The 20,954-nt window shown below is 43.7% G+C and overlaps 1 protein-coding gene across 2 annotated transcripts in view; it reads left to right on the top strand.

Moving 5' to 3' along the window:
- The window catches only part of LOC115079873, a 44,862-nt gene extending 33,691 nt beyond the window's left edge, over positions 1-11,171 (top strand). For both annotated transcript variants that reach the window (XM_029583820.1, XM_029583819.1), the window contains one exon: positions 8,452-11,171. In XM_029583820.1, the coding sequence (XP_029439680.1) occupies positions 8,452-8,492 (41 nt within the window). In that variant the 3' untranslated portion in view covers positions 8,493-11,171. The remainder of the gene's footprint in view (positions 1-8,451) is intronic.
- The last annotated feature ends 9,783 nt before the right edge of the window (positions 11,172-20,954 follow it).

Here is a 20,954-nt window from a genome sequence, read left to right as displayed (position 1 = left end):
TGTGCTCCCTGTCCTCCCCCTTCGGGTGTCAGATAAACACAAAAGTATAGATGCCTTGATCTTTTTCAAATATTTATTAAAGTAGAGACGTATTCATAAAACCGCCCGACTCAGGCCGAGTTTCGCTGCCTCAGGGGCTTAGACAATTCAAAGTAGAGACTGTACTCTTGACGGTGAATTGCAAGTTGTATTGCATTGTTGATACACAGTCACTTGTTGCTTGATACTACACCACTGTATCTCATTCAAGACTTTGAATTGTCTAAGCCCTTGAGGCAGCGGCTGTTGAGCCGCGAAACTCGGCCTGAGTCGGGCGGTTTTATGAATACGTCTCTACTTTAATAAATATTTGAAAAAGATCAAGGCATCTATACTTTTGTGTTTACCTGACGGCCATTATAGATCGCCTACCTCTTTGCTTTTTGCGCAGTCTACATCGTTTTCGAGATGGCGGGCCGCGTAGCTACCGCTGACATCTCAGTGAGGCATCTTGCTTGGCTCTGTGCCTTGGACCTTTGCTGGCTGACCTGCCTTGCACTAGGGATAACCTTTTCGGTGACGAGATGAAGGATGCGGTCACATAGCTGAAGAATCACCATGAGACCCTCCAGAAGTTGTCAGCTATTGTCTTGCGCTCTCCGTCAGCTTCCAAGAGGTCTTCCTGGCCTGGGCCGAGGAGGCTCTTCTGCAGGCAGCAGAAGTACTACCCTTCTGCTCCTCGCTCTCGACCTCAACAGATAAGCGCTAAGGGAAGATCTCATCAGCCACGGGGTCTCAGGCCCCAGCCTGCTACAGTGTTTTGACTGGCTGCAAGGGAGCATAAGCCAATGGCATCGACCAGTGCCGAATGACCCGCTGGTCGGGGGCCAGCTCTGCTTCTTTGCAGACTGGTGGCCGTCCGTGACTTAGGATCAGCGGGTCCTGTCCATGATCTGGCACAGATTTCATGGCTGTCCCACAGAATTTTCCCTCATGCCCACTTTCGGGTCCTTTATCACTTCCAGACTTGCTAGTGATGGAACTCTCTGCCCTTCTAACGGCCAGTGCAGTAGAGCCTGTTCCTCGAGAGAATCAGGGGCGGGGGTTTTACTCCTGTTTTCTTTGGAACCAAAAATAATGGGAGGCCTCCAATTAATGATTCAGTAAAATTATGGAATATAAGCCTTACTGAATCTTATAATTTTGTTGTCCAGCCTTTGAAAAGAAAGTAAAGGCTAGAAGCAATACTGCTCCTTGGTTTATGAGTGCTCTGTTCATGCAAAGACGCACCTTGCTCAGGGCAGAGATTTATGTATGTATGTATGTATTTATTTATTTATTTAACACTCTTCTATACCAACCTTCATGGTAGAGACCAAATCAGATCGGTTTACATCGAATTGGGGAACTGAACCATGAACAGTAACCAAAAAACAATAGATTGAACAGGAAGAAGAAAGTTACATTCAACAGGGAAAGTAAACTTGGAAGCATAGACTGCTGGAAGGAAGGAAAGGCTTGAGAAAGAAGTAAATAATTAGTATAAACAATAGCTGAGTCAGGGGGCTCTTATTCGGGACTTAGGGGTAGTATGGAGATCCATTGTTCATGAAGGAGGTTCTGTCGACTAATGTGTGTCAGGGGTATCTGAGAAGGCTTGGCGGAAAAGCCAGGTCTTAAGTTTTTTCTTAAATGTTAGGAGGCAGGGTTCCATTCTGAGGTCAGCTGGGATGTTGTTCCAGATAGTTGGGCCTGCTGTTGAAAAGGATCGGTCTTTAGTTGAGGTGAGACGTGTGGCTTTTGTAGGTGAGGTCTGTAGGGATCCTTTATATATTTCTCTAGTCGGTCTGTTGGTGAAGTGGAGGTTGAGCGGGAATTCGAGGTCCAGATGCAAGTGATTGTAGATGGCTTTGTGGATTAAAGTGAGTGATTTGTGGAGGATTCTGTACTTCACCGGGAGCCAGTGTAAGTTATGGAGGATGGGAGATATGTGTTCTCCCCGGTTGGTGTTAGACAAGATTCTTGCCGCGGCGTTCTGTATCAACTGTAGCGGCTTGGTGGTAGAGCTGGGGAGTCCCAGGAGGAGCGCGCTGCAGTAGTCGATTTTAGCAAATATCAAGGCTTGCAGAACTGTTCTGAAGTCGTGGAAGAAAAGTAGGGGCTTGAGTCTTTTTAGGACTTGAAGCCTGTAGAAACAATCTTTGGTTGTGGTGTTGATCATTTTCTTGAGGTTTAGGCGGATAAAATGGAGGAAATGTGTAGTTGAACAGACTAAACAGGAATGTGGTCTACTATTAAGAGTATTGATGTGCATGCCAAATTGCTAAATAGCATTTCTATTTCAGCATGGTAGAGAAGTCAGTGAACCAACTGCTAGTTATTTGCCACTGTTAAGTAACTGACAATGCAAACCTCTATTAACCAGGATAACCAGGATTTTCCAAGCTGTGATGCTTTGGCACAATATTTTTATTAAAAAGTTTATGATGTCCAAAGTCAAGTTTTTGGATTGATATCTGTCGATGGTGCTGATTCATTTGTTAACCAGGCAGAGATATGGAAAGAGTTAAAGGAAGTTAAACGTTAAAGGAAGTTAGTTCTATAATATCTCATTTGAAATCCACTTCTTCCAGGTTGGACCCATGCCCTTTCATAGTTGTTAAATCCCTGAAGGAGTCTACTTATAGGGTAATTAGCCCATTGGAGACCTGTCTAATTTTCAACCGATCTCCAACTTATCAACTTTGGCAAAAATTATCGAGAAAGGTGCATTAATACAGTTAGATGACTATGTGCAAAAGCATAACCTTCTCAATGATGATAAATTTGGTTTCCATAGGGGGCATAACACAGAATTGTTGTCCTTTATGGATACCCTACAGGGGCAGCTGGATCAGGGTAAGGTGGGTATCCTGGTACAACTTAATGTGTCAACTGTCTTTGACACAGTTAACCATACAGTTTTGTTGTCTAGGTTGGAGGCTTATGAGCTCTCAGGATGGGTTTTAAATTGGTTTAGATCTTTTTTATCCTGGAGAATGCAAAGCGTACAATTGGGTAAACTTAGTTCTAGCTGGTATAATATGGATTCAGGAGACCCACAGGGTTCTGTACTGTCTTCCACTTTATTTAACCTTTACCATGCCCCTTTGGGGAAATTGCTGAAGGAGTTAGGTTTAATATATTTTACGCGGATGATGTGCAGTTCTACATTCCATGTAACAGAGATGGCAAGTTCCCTATACCATTTTTAAAGATTGTCTTGTAAGGGTAAAAAACTGGTTGGCAAGAAATGGATTAGTCCTGAATTTAGAAAAAACTAAATTATGGGTGGGCCCTCCAGCCTTTATTTCCACCATGCCTTCTATTATAGTCGAGAATATTGTTTTGTCAATATTAATAGAGGTAAGAAATTTAGGCTTCCTTTCGGATTCTCTGCTTACTTTTCATTCGCAAATTTGTAGCTCAGATTTCCTTGAAATTGGTCAAGTTAAATTGGTTAAGCCACTGAAAAAGGTATTACCAACAGACATGTTCAGAACTGTTCTGCAAGTTTTGGTTTTGGGTCAGTTAGATTACTTCAGTTCTTTTTATATGGGCTTGCCCCAAAAATAATCATATGTGCTGCAGCTGGTGCAAAACGCCGCTGCCCATGTGACGGGGTTGTGATAAAATGACCACATTTAGCCCACCATGAAAGAACTGCTTTGGTTGCCAGTACAGTTCAGTTAAGATCAAATTGCAGCTCCTTACCCTTGTACACAAGCATGTTCTCTGACAGTAGATGTATTCTACAAAAAAAATTGGAATGATATAAACCAAATCGCAATTTGCGATCAACAAATAGAGCATTGTTAAGGGTTCCTTTGAATGATGTAGCTCGTTTACAGAGAACAAGGGAGAGGGATTTTTCATGTGTGACCACTGTTTTCCGGAATGCTCTCCCTGATCAATTGAGGACTCTCGCTGATGTAAAGGACTTCAGAAGACAATTAAAATTGGTCCTGTTCTGTGATGCCTTTGAGTGATGGTCACAATGGTTTTAATTATTTTATGCAATTATGTTTATTTTTTGTAAAGGTGTTTTTAAAATATTTTTATGGTTATTTTAATATTGATTGTTGTAATCTGCACTGAACACTCTGAGTGAAAGGCGTGGAATATAAGCCCTTGAATAAATAAAATAAATACATACATTTAGGGAAAGACAGAGCCGATTGGATTGGGTGGGATGGGGAGAGGAGGCGGGTCACAGCACAGCCCTCATTCCCAGTGGTTCCACAGATCTCTGCAGCAATGCCCTCTGGGTCCCTCCCCCTCCCTCACTGAGTGCTGGCCCAAGACCTGAGAGAGGGGCTGCAGTGAGCCAGCCGAGAGAATACAGGAAGTTGGAGAAAGAGAATCACAGGGTGGGGAAAGGGGAGAGACACATGGGGGCTATGGAAGGAAGGTCACAGAGAAGGGGAGGGGCACAACGGGAGCATTAGGGAAGGCGGGAGACATAGATGGGGAAAGAAAGGAAGAGACAGGGACACAGGAGGAAAGGAGATAGGAAGGCACTGGGTGGGGGGGTGGGGAGAGGGAAATGGAAGGAGGAGGGAGAGAAAGACATAGTAAGGGAGGGACTGGAGACAGGAGAGCAGCACAAAAGAGGCTTGCATAGAGGAGGGGAAGGGCATATTGAGAGACAGGTGGCACAAGGGAGACAGATGAAAGGCTGGGAAGCTTTTAAGAAAAGGGAGAGCGAACCATCCTGTGTCTGAGAAAGGAGGCTGAGTGTTTTGGAGTGTGCATGTGTGAGAGGAGGCTGAGTGTGTATTTGACAGAGGAGGTTGTGTGGATGAGAGAGGAGGCTGTGTGTTTTGGAGTGTGCATGTGTGAGAGGAGGCTGAGTGTGTATTTGACAGAGGAGGTTGTGTGGATGAGAGGAGGCTGTGTGTTTGGGAGTGTGCATGTGTGAGAGGAGGCTGAGTGTGTATTTGACAGAGGAGGTTGTGTGGATGAGAGAGGAGGCTGTATGTTTGGGAGTGTGCATGTGTGGATGAGAGAGGAGGCTGTGTGTTTGGGAGTGTGTGTGTAAGTTAGGCTGTGTGTTTATGGGGAAGTATGGAGGTGGATGTGTATTAGAAAAGCTTTACTTGTGATAGAGAGCAAAACTGCATGAGAGAGGCTGCAGTTGATGTGTTTGAGGATAGTTGAAATATTTTATAAACAAAGTATATTGAGGGGGTGCTTGAAAGCCAAGTAATGAGTGGATCAACAACTGACAGTAGTTGTTGATCCCCCCCCCCCCCCCCCAAGCATGATGTTTAGTGGCTGTCCAGTTATGGTCCATGGAAAAGTTGGCCATCCTAAATGTGGACAAAGAAATACAGTATAATAAAAGTAGGCAAGTTTACAATTACAAAACTGAGCATAATAGGTTAGAAGTTGAAAATGTAGGTTTAAAAACCATATGCTTAGTTCATGTCGGCATCTTAACAATTTTTACACTGCTAATGTCAGCTGTTTGCCACTAGAGAGCAGCAAAATCATGGGAAATAAGCTAAATTGAGAGAAATTATTTTTTTTTTTTGTTCCAAGAGACACGGTTATAACATTTCAATGCAAGCATAACTATAATGTGTTCTTCAACAGAACTGCAAACAGAGTTAGAAGAGCCTTTGTCTCCAGGTCACCAGAGTCCGTAAAACTTTGGGCCTAATTTTGCCCCAAGTCTAACAGCAGCTGCTGCTACACTGAGCCAATAAGAAGCCCCAGGGGAAAGAAGTGGTTTCACCAGCAGATGGAGGCAGAGAACAAAAACTTTTAGGCATTGCTACATATCTGAGAGTGCCATCTGCAGTCTCTCAGTATTGACTTGCATTTATATGTCTCCAGCAGATGGTAGAGGTGCATACCTGCAGTCTGCAGTCCTGAGGGAAAGAAAGAGATTCTGAGAAGGAAGATTCCTAGAGGACGGCTCCCCGAGGTGTTAGGTTCCTTTGTGAGCCATCCCTCGAGTGGAACAGGGTGAGCGGGAGGTTGGTTATCCCTGTTCTAGCTTGGCCCTTGTCTGCAGGGGGGAGGTGATAACCAGGGGCTAATATGCAGAGACTGCTGGTGGGCAAATCCTTCAGACTACCACCTTGGAAGGATCTGTTGCAGCAGGGATCCATTCTACATGACGACTCGGGTCAGTTTTGTCTTATAGTTTGGCCATTGAAAGGGCTCGGTTGTTGAAGCGTGGTTACTCACCTGCTGTAATTTCCACTTTACTTTGGGTGTTCTGAGCGAGGTGATCAACTTCTCAAGGTGAATATTCCCTTAATTTTGGAGTTCTTACAGGATGGATTATGTAAAGGCTTGGCCTTTAACACCTTGAAGGATCAAGTTGCTGCCCTTGCTTGTTATAGGGCAGTGTTTCACAACCTTTTCAAATCCAAGGCACACCTACATCAACAAAAATGTTGTATGGCACATCAGCTTCTACAGATCAGGAAAGGACTCGTATAGCCAAAAGAAGAGCTAGGGAAGCACTGAAAGTCCAACCAATATCTTACAACTTTTAAAACTGAGAGAGAGAGTGTGGAGACACAAATGAACCCATCATGGTGGACCAGCTCCCTCTCTATACAAGTGCAGGAGAAGGGAAAGTCGGTGTGGTGCAAGCAGATGGTTAAATTTGTTAGTGTGGTTACCACATGTGGCTACCAGAGTTCCTTCACTAACATTACTCCCAACTCTCAGAAAAAGGTCACATACAGTGCACAGTACATGCTCTTTCTGTCTTATTCAGCCTGAGGAAGGGCACATTCTGAACGGGGAAGAAGAGGAGGTTCAGTATGCAATGTACATTGCACAAGGTAGGGTCCAGCTCTTCATGCCCTGCATGCTGTCCATTATCACACTTTGGGGCGTGCTGCAGTTAAAAAGAAGAGGCAATCATGATTATTCATTTTCTCAGAAAGGAGCTCCTATGCATTTAAGAGGGCCCACTGGTGTCTGTTTTTGCTGTGGGATGCTGGGAGCAGAGCCCAGGTGTTGGCCTGGATCAGAGCATCAGGCAGTAGTGACTTTTCTGTGCCACACCTGATCAGGTCCAAAGGCACACTGGTTGGGAAACACCGTTCTAGGGGGTGAGTTAATGGTGGGCCTTTGTCTTCCCGTCTTGATGTGTCCCAGTTCTTGAAGGAGGTTAAGCATCTTTGTCATCCTTTGCGGCTTCCTGTGTCATTGTGGGACCTTAATCTGGTCTTGGAATTCTTGGCAGGTCCAACCTTTCGGATGTTGCGTGGTTTTCCTTGTGGCGGCTTACCTTAAAGACAGTTTTTCTGGTGGAAATCTGTTCAGCACGTCTGTTTTCCAAACTGCAAGCCCTTTCTTGTTATGAGCCTTTTCTGCATATGAATTCAGGAGTGGTATAGTTTCAGACTGTGCCTTCATTTTTACCAAAAGTGGTTTTGGAGTTTCATTTGAATCAGTCCATTTCCCTGCCCACCTTGGACAGGGATGGAAATGAGTATCATCATTTGCATTCCTTGGGCATCAAACAGCATTTGCTGTGGTACTTGGTGGTTACTAAATCTGCCCGGAAGTCTCATTGCCTGTTTGCCCTCCATGGTGGCGGAAAACAGGGCACTGGCTGCTGAGATTCCTTTGCTGAAACAAATTAGACCGCAGGGCTCAGGCGATATTGTGGGCGGAATTAGTTTGTTTCCTGTCGAGATTTGCCGAGCGGCGATGTGGTCATCTATGCACAACTTTTCCAAGCATTACTGCTTGGATGTTTGGGCTAGGGAGGACGCCGTGTTTGCGCGGCAGTGTTGGCTGGACCTCTGGTGGGGATTGGCCTGCCTAAATGCAGAGGAAAGAGAAATGACTACTTACCTGATAATTTCCTTTCCTCTAATGAGGGCAGGCCAATCCCTGACCCACCCTTGGCTGCCGATTTTTAAATTTGGTTCGCTTTTTCAGGATGGATATTGCAGAGTGTTGTTCCTGCTATTTGTTGAAGACTGATAAGTGGCTTATCTAGCCCCTCAGTTTAATGGATAAGTTACTTCTTTTGGCTGAGCTCAGTGTTCCTGATGGGTTGGAAGCATGAGTTGTTGACTTTTAATAATCATGTTCAAGTATAATCAGTTTGTCCACAGTTTGGCTCTTCCAGAGAATACTGACGGCTGATGTCGAGTTGAGACTGTATATCCGTGACGTCAGTTTCTTACTCCGTCTCTATCTGCTGGCAGAGGTGCATAACCCGTTCTCCGCATGGCTACATTAGAGGAAGGAAGTGGCAGTGGATCTGGGCTGCATGGAAGAGGCGGTGCAGTCTAATGATGCAACACTGTGGTAGAGAGGGGTCCAGGGACGGCTCTGTTAGTGGAACTTGGGCATTTCAATTTTTAGGGCATGACTTTACATGCTAAGGTGTTAATATAATTGTAGTGGTAAATCCTCTCACATGTTACTTTTTTTCTCCTCTCCCCCTAGATTATATTCTGAGGCTTGAAGAGGAGGAAGAGATTGTTTAAGAGAAGGAGAAGACGACTCAGAGAGAGTCTGGATTGGGCATGAAACAATTTCCAAAAAGCAGTTGGCCATGACGGATTACTTTTGAGAAATTCAGGTTTAAATCCTTTGGGAATTGACAGATTATATTAATTTACTTATGGCATATTTCTTTATTCACAGAGCACCATGAGCAAAAAAAAAACAACAAACCACTATCCTTACCTTTTCTACTGCTGCTTGATAAGCAATGTGTTTAAAATCTGTAAGATAGAAAATATTTGTTAAGGCATCTTTTCCCTTAAATAGAGTGCCTGGGGAGTGCCTTAAATGGGACCCCCTTTTTCCTTTTATTTCTGCACTAGTAGCTGGAATGACATCTGCATTTGAATCCATAGCTCAGTGATATGTAAAAGCATCCGTAGTGATGCAGGGACTGACTGCAAGACATTTATCGTTGCTCATAGATTGTGAACAGACAGCTGTGGATGTGCAAGGCTCCGTCTTCTGCTTAGTGTAAAAAAAAAAGAAACAAAAATAAAACGAAATTGAGGCCCCATAACTGCACTGTTTGTGGAGAAGTAAACTTAAAAAAACAAACCTGCAGCAATGTAGCAATGTTTCTCATATTTCCAGCCATTAGAAAAGGGTCAAATATAGCCAAACCAATAAAAAGATTTAGGAGAGGTGTTCAACCGTAAGTAAAATAAAGAAGCAAAAATATAAACATAAGCAAAAGGGTATTCATAATACACACTTCCTATTTTGTTTTGTGAAAAACAGATGAAGGAACATTAATCATATTGCCCTTAACTTGTGGAAGATTATGAAAAGACCATGTCCAGTAATTCATTAGTAAAACAATTAGTTTAGGGAAATGACTTGATGACGTGTTTCAGTGCGCACACACGAGCTTGTTTATAGATGTATCTCAATGTTCTCAAATAGCCTTTCTTAAAAAAAATGTAAATGTTCTGGTGACAAGATGTTTGTGAGGCTTTCGGATGAGGCCTTTCAATTACCAAGAAATAGTTTGATTTCAGCTCCTACAGGGGATCAGTTCTCAGATGAAGTAGTTTGTGCATATATCGGTCTCCACTATAGACTGGATTGACTCTTGGGTGCCATCTGAAGTCTGAATTTTTTTGTTACATGTGGAGCAGCTTTTTCCAAGGCTCCTTTTGAAACAGGCCTGTGTGTGTGGGCCAGAAGGCATATTTTATTCCCCCTATAATTGTGTTACTAATGGATTAGGACATTTGTCGTCTTTTCATGGCGCTGGTCCTCTACAAACTGAGTATGCTGTGATTAATATTTCTTCCCTGTTTTTCACAGGGGAAGGAAATACATGTAAGTAATATTTTGTGTGCATGTATGTCTCTGTTTATATAATTTTTTCCCTCTTGCAGTTGAGCTGCTCTCCTGAAGCTTACTTTCTATTCATACTTTTACATACCATTCTGCTACTCTACTCTTCCTTTTCAAGGATTACATGGAGAACATAGGCTTGGTAAGCACGATGAAGGGGGGGAGATGGTGATTGTCAGATGCTGGCTGTGAGACATTTTGCTAATCTTTTTATTTCCCCACCTCATCCGACTTGGTGGCAGTGAGGTGTCCTGGAAAAACAAGATTAGCAAGGTATACTCCTCCTTTTGGGAGTACAGTGGAGGACCAAATGCATTCTTTCTGGGCACTGGGGTTGCTTCTCTGAAATGTGGACACTGAATCTGGGCTTTTATCTGGATGCATGCGTGAATCAGCTTGTCCATGCTTAAGTGTATTGTGCCAACAGACTTGCACATGGAGAGGCAAAGATTTGCTTGCATTCGATAGGCAGACACCAAGTATATTACACACAAATTTATTTCTGAATTCTGCTGTCTAAGATGTATATAGTGCAGATTCTACTATAAGTTGGCAAACCTGCTGAGTAGAAACACTTTTTTTGTGAACCAGTGCAAGATCTTCAAAGAGAGAAAACAATCAAACTTACTTTTTCCTTGGAAATGTTTTTAGTGCTTTACATTGCACGTGACTAGTTTGCTGAATTTTTGATTTAGTAGATTAAAATGTTTTACATGACAACTTTCATGGCCAGATTGACTGTCTAACCGGGTAAGTGCTCCTGTGCAACTGGTTACGTGTTACATCCATATTGTTCTCCTGTAATCTTTGAATGTTAGATTCTCCAAGGAGTAGAAATCTATTTCTGCCAAGAGCAGCTGTTTTAGGGCTTGTTCTGACTTTTGCACATCAATAGCATTGACTGTTCTGCTGCTGTGGATAGTAAAGTGATGGTCCAGGCAGCAGAAGGAGCCTCACACAAGATAACATTGCAGAAGAACACATGACTCTAAAGCAGGAGAATCTGGCCGGACAGACACACTAAGCAAATCTCTTCCCTGACCATGAAACCATATGCTACTAGTGTAGTGTAGTGCATTCTTAGCATTAATACAATAGTAGGATCTAATCTTGACATTGCTGCAGCCTGTTTCTAAATTTAAGATGGACAAAAGGTTTTGACTAGTTTGCATTAACTAGTGCTCTGTTTAAAAAAAATCATTGGAATTGTGTTTGAGAATGTTTAAAAACTTAAATTAGAATCTTCATGTTTGTGAATCTCCTTTATTCACTGTTAAGTTGTATTTCACAGTTTTGACAGTTCTGATGCATATTAAACAGTTTGAAAAATTGTAGTTCAAAATTGTCCTTTTTCATTTTTAAAGATCTAAATCTGTTAACTCTTCACTCATTCCTTCTCCCCAGTTTATACTTGCATTATGCTTCATTCTAACTTGAATCATGGTTTCTTTAAACATTGCATAATAACTTTGCTCAGGAAGATATTTTAGAATATGTACCCAGTGCCCTCAGGCCTCTGTGATTCTGTAGCCTGGGGGGGGGGGGGGGGAAGACGACTGCCTAATTAGCTAATAGCCATGTAATTTGCAATTTCCCCCCCCCCACACACCTTCTAATTCAGTCATGTGAAGAAAGCTACAGGGTGCCTGCCTTCAGTTTAGGATTGTTCTTTGCATCCTGCTCCAGCTCCTCCCCTCCCAAGCAGCTTGTAAGGGAATAGGAGGGGAGGGGCGATGAGATTGCTGGTGGAGAAAACAGAGCAGAGAAAAGAGGAGGCACTCATCCCTAATCCAGAACTTGCCTCTCCCTTTTCTCCTGATGGGAATAGGAGGGGAGGGGTGAAGTTGGAATGGAAAGAGAAAGCAGTAAGGAATTGATGTCTCAAGAGATCTTCTTGAAGATCTCTTAAATCAAACCAAAGATGATTTTGATATAATTCCTGGTTGGAGTGATGTCCCTATAGAAGAATTTCATCTTTATACAAAGGTTCCTGCCCACGCGGCTCCGGCAATGTTTACTTCCAGGGACGCATGCGGGAAGGAGGAGGAGCATCAGCGCGTTTAAACGCAATCTTTTTCTTGGCCTTGCCGATCTGCCTGTCGCTGCGCCCGGGGGCATTGGGGGGATAATAAAAAACTAGTTTTAAAGGGTCGGCGCAGCCGATTAAAAAAAAAAGGCTCTGCGCAGCCGATAAAAAAAAAAAAAATTCCCGATAGTCCACAAAACACTGCGCGTGTCAGCAAAAAGTCTCGGCGTGTCACCTCTGACACGCGTGTCATAGGTTAGCCATCACTGGCTTAAACAGATCTTAAAACCTGGCTCTATACACAAGCATTTGCCCCAGAGATTAAAGATCTATAGATGGGTTTTACTTTTCTTATATTCTGAAATGGTATTTCTATTAAGATTTTTAGATATTTTATTTTATAGACTATGGATGTAAGGGATATTAATATTTGAAGTTTTAATGTGTTATTATGATTATTATGTAAAATTGTATTTTAAGTGAGATGTTTGGCACTTGATCAAATTTTCTATTCTTTTATTTATATTTCTTTTATACTGTTTTATATTTTGTGCCTCCTATGAACCGTTGTGAAGGAATTGCTCTAAATGACGGTATAGAAAAGTCACTAAATAAATAAATATTTGGTACAGCAAGCTGTGGGGTTCAAGAAGCGGCACCTCCCCCACCAGTCGGTGGTTGTAGAGTCCACCCTCAAGAAAGCCAGGCGCTCCTGCACTCGCGCAGCTGCTCCTCCGGGGCGAGAGTATAGGGAGCGCAATGCCTTCGGCCGTAAGGTCTTCACATGCCATGCTTATCGCCTGGATTGCCGCTTACCAGCTGTACATGATTCAGAGCAACCGGAACCTATGGAAGCGAGTCTAGGATCTTGCAGAGACCTTACTGCAGCAGCAGGAGGCGCACTCCGCTATCGCCCTGCAAGGCTTCGAGGCTGGCAAGCATGAGGTGTGATTCACTGACTATGTCTTTGACTGCAACCTGTGTAGCCGCCATGGGTATTGGCACCCGTAGGATGGCCTGGCTCAGGGCTTCTGATCTCTGCTCAGATGTGCAGGAGAAACTGGCCGACCTCCCCTGCACAGGTGACAACCTCTTTTGGGGATAAGGTCTGGGATGCAGTAGCGCAATTGAAGGATCACCATGACACCCTTCAACAGCTTTCTGCTAGTGCTTCCGATGCTCCCCCCTTGGCCAGAAAAACTTCCAGACCAGGATTTCGGACCCCGCCAGCATCAAGCGCTCAGGCCCCAGCCAGCCCCCCAGCAAGGCCCGGCTTCGGGCTTTTGACTGGTGGTGAGTGAGCACGAGTCAGTTGAGCACACCCCTGATGCCAGATCCCCCCAGTGGACACGGTGCAAGCGAAGGCGTTTTTGCCACACGATTGGGCTCTTGCCTCGCTTCACTGGCGGCTACCGTCTGCAGCAGCTGGCAGGTGACTGCCTGTCTTCTGCTCCATTTGCTGGGCCACATGGTGGCTTCCATCCATGTTAACCCATCTCGCCCATTTGTGCATGTGGAGGGCGCAATGTTCCTTGCGGTCAAGGTGGCGACATGCCTCTCGAGACCTCAAGGCTTGCGTTGCAGTCGCAGAACCTCTGGGCACCTATGAAGTCCAGCTGAGGAGACGGGCGGAGGTGAGTCTTTGGGTAGTTGATAATGAACCCCATGGCTTGTAGAATCCGCACTGTCAGGGTTAGAGCACTCAGCGCCCCTAGGTGGGTATTTCTTTTTGAAAATGATTTTTCTAGAGGCCATATGTTGGGCCAGGTATATTTCAGAATTAGAGGCCATATCTTGCAGGGATCCTTACCTAGTTTTTTTCTATAGAGTCAATCATTCTTCATCTTTTTTTTTTGCAAAATAATTTTTATTGAGTCAAGAGCAGCGGTCATTCCATAAAAACGAAACAGCTCCAAACAAGCCCCAAAGGTACATGTGAAGAATACCGAGCATAAACAAAACACTCTCAAAACATCGTTTTTCCCATGAATGGTAAACCAGACCAACAAACATTAGCGTAACAACCCCTGACCCGTGACCCACATTTTCTTTTACCCTTAGTTTTTGCCCACCCTCCCCCCATAACAATAGCCCGCCGTGTAGAGCTTTGCTCTGCGCCCTACACGACCTCCCCCACCTATCCCCCCTACCCATCCAACCCCAACCCCACACACACATTCACCCACCCTTTCCCCTCCCTCACCCCCCTTTCCTGACCCAAGGTCCATGGAATGGATTAAGTCCAATTGTTAGAATAGCCGGAGATAAGCAAGTTAGCTTGTGTCCCTCCGGGGAGTCCTTGAAAGAAGGCCTGCCAACAGTCTTCATATGACTGGTCCCTTGTACGGTGCCCCGAGATGCAATCCAAACGCTCCATCTGCAGCTCAAAAGTCATCCTGGCAGACCAAGCCGCTTCAGTAGGCATACCTTGTGGTTCCACCCATTCCGAAAGTATAGTCCTGCACGCCAACAGCATCACCAGCCTTGCAAACCTAGCTTTGCCAAGCGGGTAAGGACTCGCAGCATACAATGGGTGGGTAGTCAGTGCCTGCCCTCCGCAGCGGGTGGGAAGTCCTCATCTTTTTACCCAGTGTTGTGTTGCCTTTTCATTTAAACTAATTAATCCAGCATTCCCAAAAGAGGAATGTTATGGCAAGGCAAGATATTTGTTTCTTGGATGTTTGTCAAATCATCCTCTGATATCTAAAGGTGAAACATTCCTTTCAGAAGACTGGCAAGCTATTTGTTTTGTTTGACAGATCTCACAAGTGGGAGGCAGCTTCAAAAGTGTCATTATCTAGATGGATCCAGGAACCTGTTTCCTTCGTATATTTGCTGAAGGGCTTGTGGGCTCCTGAGACATTTCATACTCATTCAGTGAGGGCTCAGGCTGCTTGGGCAGTCTGTAGCAATTGCTGCAGAGAGAGTACTTAAAAGGTGGCCACATCAATCTTCTTTGCATTCATTTACAAAGCATTACAAATCAGGCAAAGGAAATGCAGCTTTTGGGGCAAGCATTCTCAGAGCAACCCACCCACATTAGAAGGGGCTTGGATACTTTCTACGTGTCTGGATTGGTCTAGCAGGATAATAAGAACAAATTTAATCTCACCTGTCAGTTTCCTTCTCTTGAATCTTGCTAGACTAGTCCAGGAACTTCCCGGAAAGGCAGCAACTGCAGGGCGATTTATCCTTAGAAGGGATTCCCTTGGCTCTCACAGAAGTTTCATAATCTCTTGGAGACATCCTGTTGATTATCTTCTTTCTGGCTACTGTTCTATCTACTACTCCTCTGATACTTAGTGGAATTCTGAAAAAGGGATGGCTGTTGAGATTCTCTCCTGATTTGAGATTTAGTTTTCTGGTTAGTAGTTGCCTTTTTTTTTTCTTTTTAAATCTTTTCCATTGCTTTGACACAAGGATATTGGCAAGTAACTCTTCTTCACTACTTCTTATAACAGTGGTAATATCACTGAGAAAGTTGTGGCTTTGTGTCCATCTGTTGGCAGTGTGGCATAAACCCATGCATCTGGACTAGTCCAGCAGGATTCAAGGAAAGGAAATTAACAGATAAGACTAAATTTCTCCTGTTTTAAAATTTTCTGTGCAAATGTTTGGTCACTTACCAAAAGAGCTCTTATTCTTTTGTGGATCCTGTTCAATTGAAAATTGTATTAAGGATAGGGATAGTCCTGATTCTTGGCTGCCTTCCTAGAATGGTTAATTTGCTTTGTGCTTGAGGTGGATTTGATTGTGCCTTTGATGGTTGGAGTTTAGACATAGACTTGCACATTAAGATAAATATTTATGGGTGTGTTTATTTGTTTGCAATATATTCCATGTGATTTGTTTTTATTTGGTTGGATCCTCTCTGCATTGAGGATTTGGGAATGTTCATAGTACTAATTGTTTCTAATTCTTTCTGTAGGTATGTTATACTTCATTACAGTGACACACTTACATTGGGATTTTAAAAAACATATATATTATATCCCCAGGGGGTGTCTTACTGTTCAGTATTTTTTTTTCTTATCTGCCAGCTTCCTCTTGCTTTGGACTTTGAGCTCAGTTAGAACCAAGGCTGGGATTTGATGTCATGAACCTTCCTGCGCACCTACCCAGGGATTTTTTTCCCCCTTTTATTTTATATCCCCTCCCAATTAACTTTAGTGCAGACCTTGGCCAGGGCTCATGCACCAGGGCTCCTTCACATTGACATTGCAGTCATGGCCTTAAGACCTGCTACTAGATGATGGCAGTGCACGATGATGGCAGGGTTGTAATTGCAGCCTCCTCAGCTGACCTAGAGAGTGAAAGATCTGAGCCAGTCATCAAACCTACTTTGCCAGTACTAAGTTTTTAAGATGTTTGTTTTTATGAAATTGTGGCTCTTATAAAGCAATAGTGAATATGTGGAGGATTGTTCCCTTTAAGCTTTTTTTTTTTTTTTTTACCATTTGTCGTTCTTTGGAAGCTCAGGTACAGGAAGGTCAGGAAATTAAGTTCAGAATCTGTTTATATGGCAAGCAGTAATGGCTCTACTATTTGTACTGTGTGGGTGTAGTACTGTGTAAACACAGCATCCTGCCACTATATGCTTTCACTTTTTGTGTGTGCAGGCATTTTTTTCATCATGTGAATAAAGATTTATGTACCCAAATGACTAAAATTTACATTAATGAATTGTCCTTAATTAAAAAAAAAAAATAGCCTTGGTAAAAAATAAATCATACAAAGTATTTTTATGCAACTGGGTTGGCATTTGCCATAATGACTTTATTGCTTTGGAGATGTATTTTCAGCATTTGGATTAATATTATAATAGGAGTAATCACTGAAATGTAACATGAAAATGACTACTGCAAATAAAAAATGATTATGAAAATTAATTTGATTAGATACCACACCACTTACTATGGTTGTCTCCTTTTTCACTCCTTTTCATAATTTTTCTGAATTTATCCATCCATCCTGTGTATCAGGCCGATACAGTACAGTTATCCCGTGTTTGGACGCGCGTGTTTGGACACGCGTTTGACACGCTAGCTTTACCCCTTATTCAGTAAGGGGTAATAGCGTGTCGAAAACGCGCGTCCAACCCCCCCGCCCCCTGAAACTAATAGCACCCGCAACATGCAAATGCATGTTGATGGGCCTATTAGTTATTCCCGCGCGATACAGAAAGTAAAATGTGCAGCCAAGCCGCACATTTTACTTTCGGAAATTAGCGCCTACCCAAAGGTAGGCGTTAATTTCTGCCGGCACCGGGAAAGTGCACAGAAACAGTAAAAACTGCTTTTCTGTGCACCCTCCGACTTAATATCATGGCGAAATTAAGTCTGAGGTCTCAAAAGTTAAAAAAGTGTAAAAAAAATAAATAAAATTTTAAATCAGCTCGTGGGTTGAAAACTGGATACTCAATTTTGCCGGCGTCCGGTTTCTGGCTTTCAGCGGGTTTGAGAACCGATGCCGGCAAAATTGAGCGTCGGCTGTCAAACTCGCTGACAGCCGCCGCTCCTGTCCAAAAAGAAGTGCTAGGGATGCGCTAGTGTTCCTAGCGCCTGTTTTTACCGTGGGCCCTAATTTAAATATTTTGTTTTACTGTATCGCGCACACAGGACACTGGCCTGTGCGCATGCCAGGAGAACGGGCGCTCGCCCGCTCTCCCGCGAACTTTACTGTGTGTGACTTATATCTGCATCTAGACTGAAAATGATTTTTTCGATCAAGAAAATCTCATTCACTGTAAGCTTCTCTTCCATGCTTACTTAACTAAATGTGCACACTGGCTATCTCTCATCTACCCAGGGCAGTTGCTGGACAAAACACTGCCCTGGGCAGTGGTTGCTTTTGGTGCCTCCAATGATCCCTTTTGGACTTGTTTGCTGGCAAACTCACGGACTCAAAAGAGAAGCATAGTATCTCCCTTGCTTGGCACCCTGGGCTACTATCTGTGATAAGGGTTATCATGTTGCCCTTGACCTTTCCGCTGCCTCTGATACTGTGGATCACCACATTATTTTATCTACTGAAATACCGGTATTTCTTGGTTTTCCAATTTCTCTGTTATCGAAGGCTGCTAACTTTCTACTTATTTTCCTCAATCTCCCCAATGTTGTATTCAGAGGCCACTACTTTTATCCCTCTATGTATCACCTCTGTTGTATGTTGTTAATATATCACTGATGACACTCAAATCTTTCATTCTCTATGGACAAGCAACAAAGTAGTCAGCCACACATGTGACTGCTGTCATCTGAGAGCATTGAGATGGAACAACTTTCTCAGAGCTTAGATAACCCAGGGAGTGTTCCTATGCATCCACCACTGTTTGTCTCCTCAGCCTTTTTTTTTCCTTACATTTGGTGTGAAAGGATGTCTTTTTGCTTTCCTAGCTGCTCATTGGATTTTTTTTTTCATATATTTCTTCCATTTCTTTTATTTATTGAACATTTATAAATCACCTATCAAAACAGGTTAAAACAAACTAAAATATAAAACTCAACAAGTAAAATAGCATCAGCCAAAATAAAAAAAAACAAAACAAAAAACCCCCTTATGCCGCTGTTTTTCTTTCCTGAAATATTCGTATTTACATTTCATGTCGCAAAAAAAAAGTTTTCTCTTAAAATTTTTCCAAGCTTGAGTTTGGCCTCAAGTGTCTTCACAATGGTGAACAGCAAACAGCTTCAAAAGATACTCCTACAAGATGACATTATCTGATCAGCACAACCACAGGATTTACTTCTTTGGTCTGTTGTATGATACATCTAATTGTGCTGCTTGTATCTGAATATCTCCTATACACTGAAAAAAATTTTTGTTTTCAAGCCTCTGACTTAATATCGCTAGGATATTAAGTTGGAAGGTGTACAAGAAAAGCAGTATTTTCTGCATTTCTGTACACTTTTCCAGGCTGCTCATAAATTAACACCTTGGGCAGGCGTTTATAGAAACATAGAAATGACGGCAGAAGAAGACCAAACGGCCCATCCAGTCTGCCCAGCAAGCTTCACACATTTTTTCTCTCATACTTATCTGTTTCTCTTAGCTCTTGGTTCTATTTACCTTCCACCCCCACCATTGAAATATCTAGCTTGATTAGTTAGGGGTAGTAACCGCCACAATAAGCAAGCTACACCCATGCTTATTTGTTTTACCCAGACTATGTTATACAGTCCTTATTGGTTGTTTTTCTTCTCCCCTGCTGTTGAAACAGGGAGCTATGCTGGAAATGCGTGATGTATCAGTCTTCTCCCATGCCGTTGAAGCAGAGAGCCATGCTGGATATGCATCAAAAGTGAAGTATCAGACACATTTGGTTTGGGGTAGTAACCGCCGTAACAAGCCAGCTACTCCCTGCTTTGTGAGTGCGAACCCTTTTTTCTTCTCTCCTGTCGTTGAAGCAGAGAACTATGCTGTATATGCATTGAAGGTGAAGTATCAGGCTTATTTGGTTTGGGGTAGTAACCGCCGTAACAAGCCAGCTACTCCCCTCTTTGTGAGTGTAAATCCATTTTTCCACATTTCCTCTTGCTGTTGAAGCTTAGAGCGATGTTGGAGTCACAGTAAGCATGTGTATGTTTATTGAATAAGGGTATTGTCTCCAGGCAGTAGCTGTCATTCTGGTGAGTCACCCACTCTTCATTGGCGGCCTCTTGACTTTATGGATCCACAGTGTTTATCCCACGCCCCTTTGAAGTCCTTCACAGTTCTGGTCTTCACCACATCCTCCGGAAGGGCATTCCAGGCGTCCACCACCCTCTCCGTGAAGAAATACTTCCTGACATTGGTTCTGAATCTTCCTCCCTGGAGCTTCAAATTGTGACCCCTGGTTCTGCTGATTTTTTTCCTACGGAACAGGTTTGTCGTTGCGTAAATGAGCGTAAAGTGTGTGGATTGACCACATATTTTACTTTCTGAATCCCAGGTGAATGGCTAATAGGCTCATCAACAAGCATTTGCATGTGATGAGAGCTTAGTTTTCATGGGGTTTGGCCACGTGTTTTCAAGGCGCTAAACCCCTTACAGGATAAGGGGTAATAGATGCCTCTCGAAAACACACGGCCAAGTTAAGTGTTTTGGTACTTGTCAGATACTTGTAGCCTGGTTTGGCCACTGTTGGAATCAGTGGCTGTTAAGTTTTTGGTATGGATGTGAACCCTGGGCTGAGGTGAGAGATGATTCCACCCACAGGGGGAGCCCTGTGGGTCTCGCCATCAGTAGGTGTGGTCTCAATATCAGGACACAGCTGTAAGTCGGACTATATCATAAATGAAAGAGAAAGGAAGCATAACCCGAGGAGCGGGGAATGCAGTAAAGGTGCAGTTCTGAGCAGAACCTGTGGAACGGGAAATGCTGTCAAAGTACAGTTCCTGTACTGAGGGTAATACCCAGAGTAGTACTTCAGAAGTGACTATCTGGTAGTGGCCCGCAGAGTGGGGTATGCCGAAGAAGATTTGCACAGTGATGATGATGCTGATGTAGTCTGAGTTGCTGGAGCTCAGATGGTGTTTGAGAACGAAGAAGCAGTATCCTGCAGTGCAGGGTAGGGTGTAGTGAATCCTGCTGGTGAAGAAGCAGTAGTGGCCCGAGGGCCGGGGTATGCCACAGGGAATCCCAGCAAGCTTGAAGAGAGATGAAGTAGAAGTACTCACAAGGGTTGGTTCCAAGAATTCAGGCAGGATGGCCCTCTGAGGAGCGGATAGCCTATGAATGCAGAAGAGCCCCCGAGGAGTGGGTACTCTGAGTGTTCACCCTGCGAGACAGGAACTAGGAACTGGAACTTCAAGGAGAACTCCAAGGTGTGGAATTAAGCAGGAAGGAAGTCATTGCTAACTCTTCTGATTGTAAGGCCAGTCAGCGTAAACACAGCAAGGCGGTGATGTCATGCGGAGGGAACGCCCCCAAGGTTCCCACCATGACGTATACTAAAGACAGCCTGTGCCCCCCCGCTAGGTGACTCCAGGAACAAGATGGCGGTTGTTCACTGGCGGAGGCTGCCACTCTTTCTAGGATTAACGAAGTAGCAAGAAAAGAGGTGAGCATGAGAGGTCGCAGCCGCCTGTGACCAGCAGGCGCAACAGTGGCC

Source organism: Rhinatrema bivittatum, chromosome 18 (genome assembly GCF_901001135.1).
Source record: "Rhinatrema bivittatum chromosome 18, aRhiBiv1.1, whole genome shotgun sequence".
Classification (NCBI taxonomy): Eukaryota; Metazoa; Chordata; class Amphibia; order Gymnophiona; family Rhinatrematidae; genus Rhinatrema; species Rhinatrema bivittatum.
Note: the sequence above shows the minus strand (reverse complement) of the source record. Positions and strands in the feature narration are given on the sequence as shown.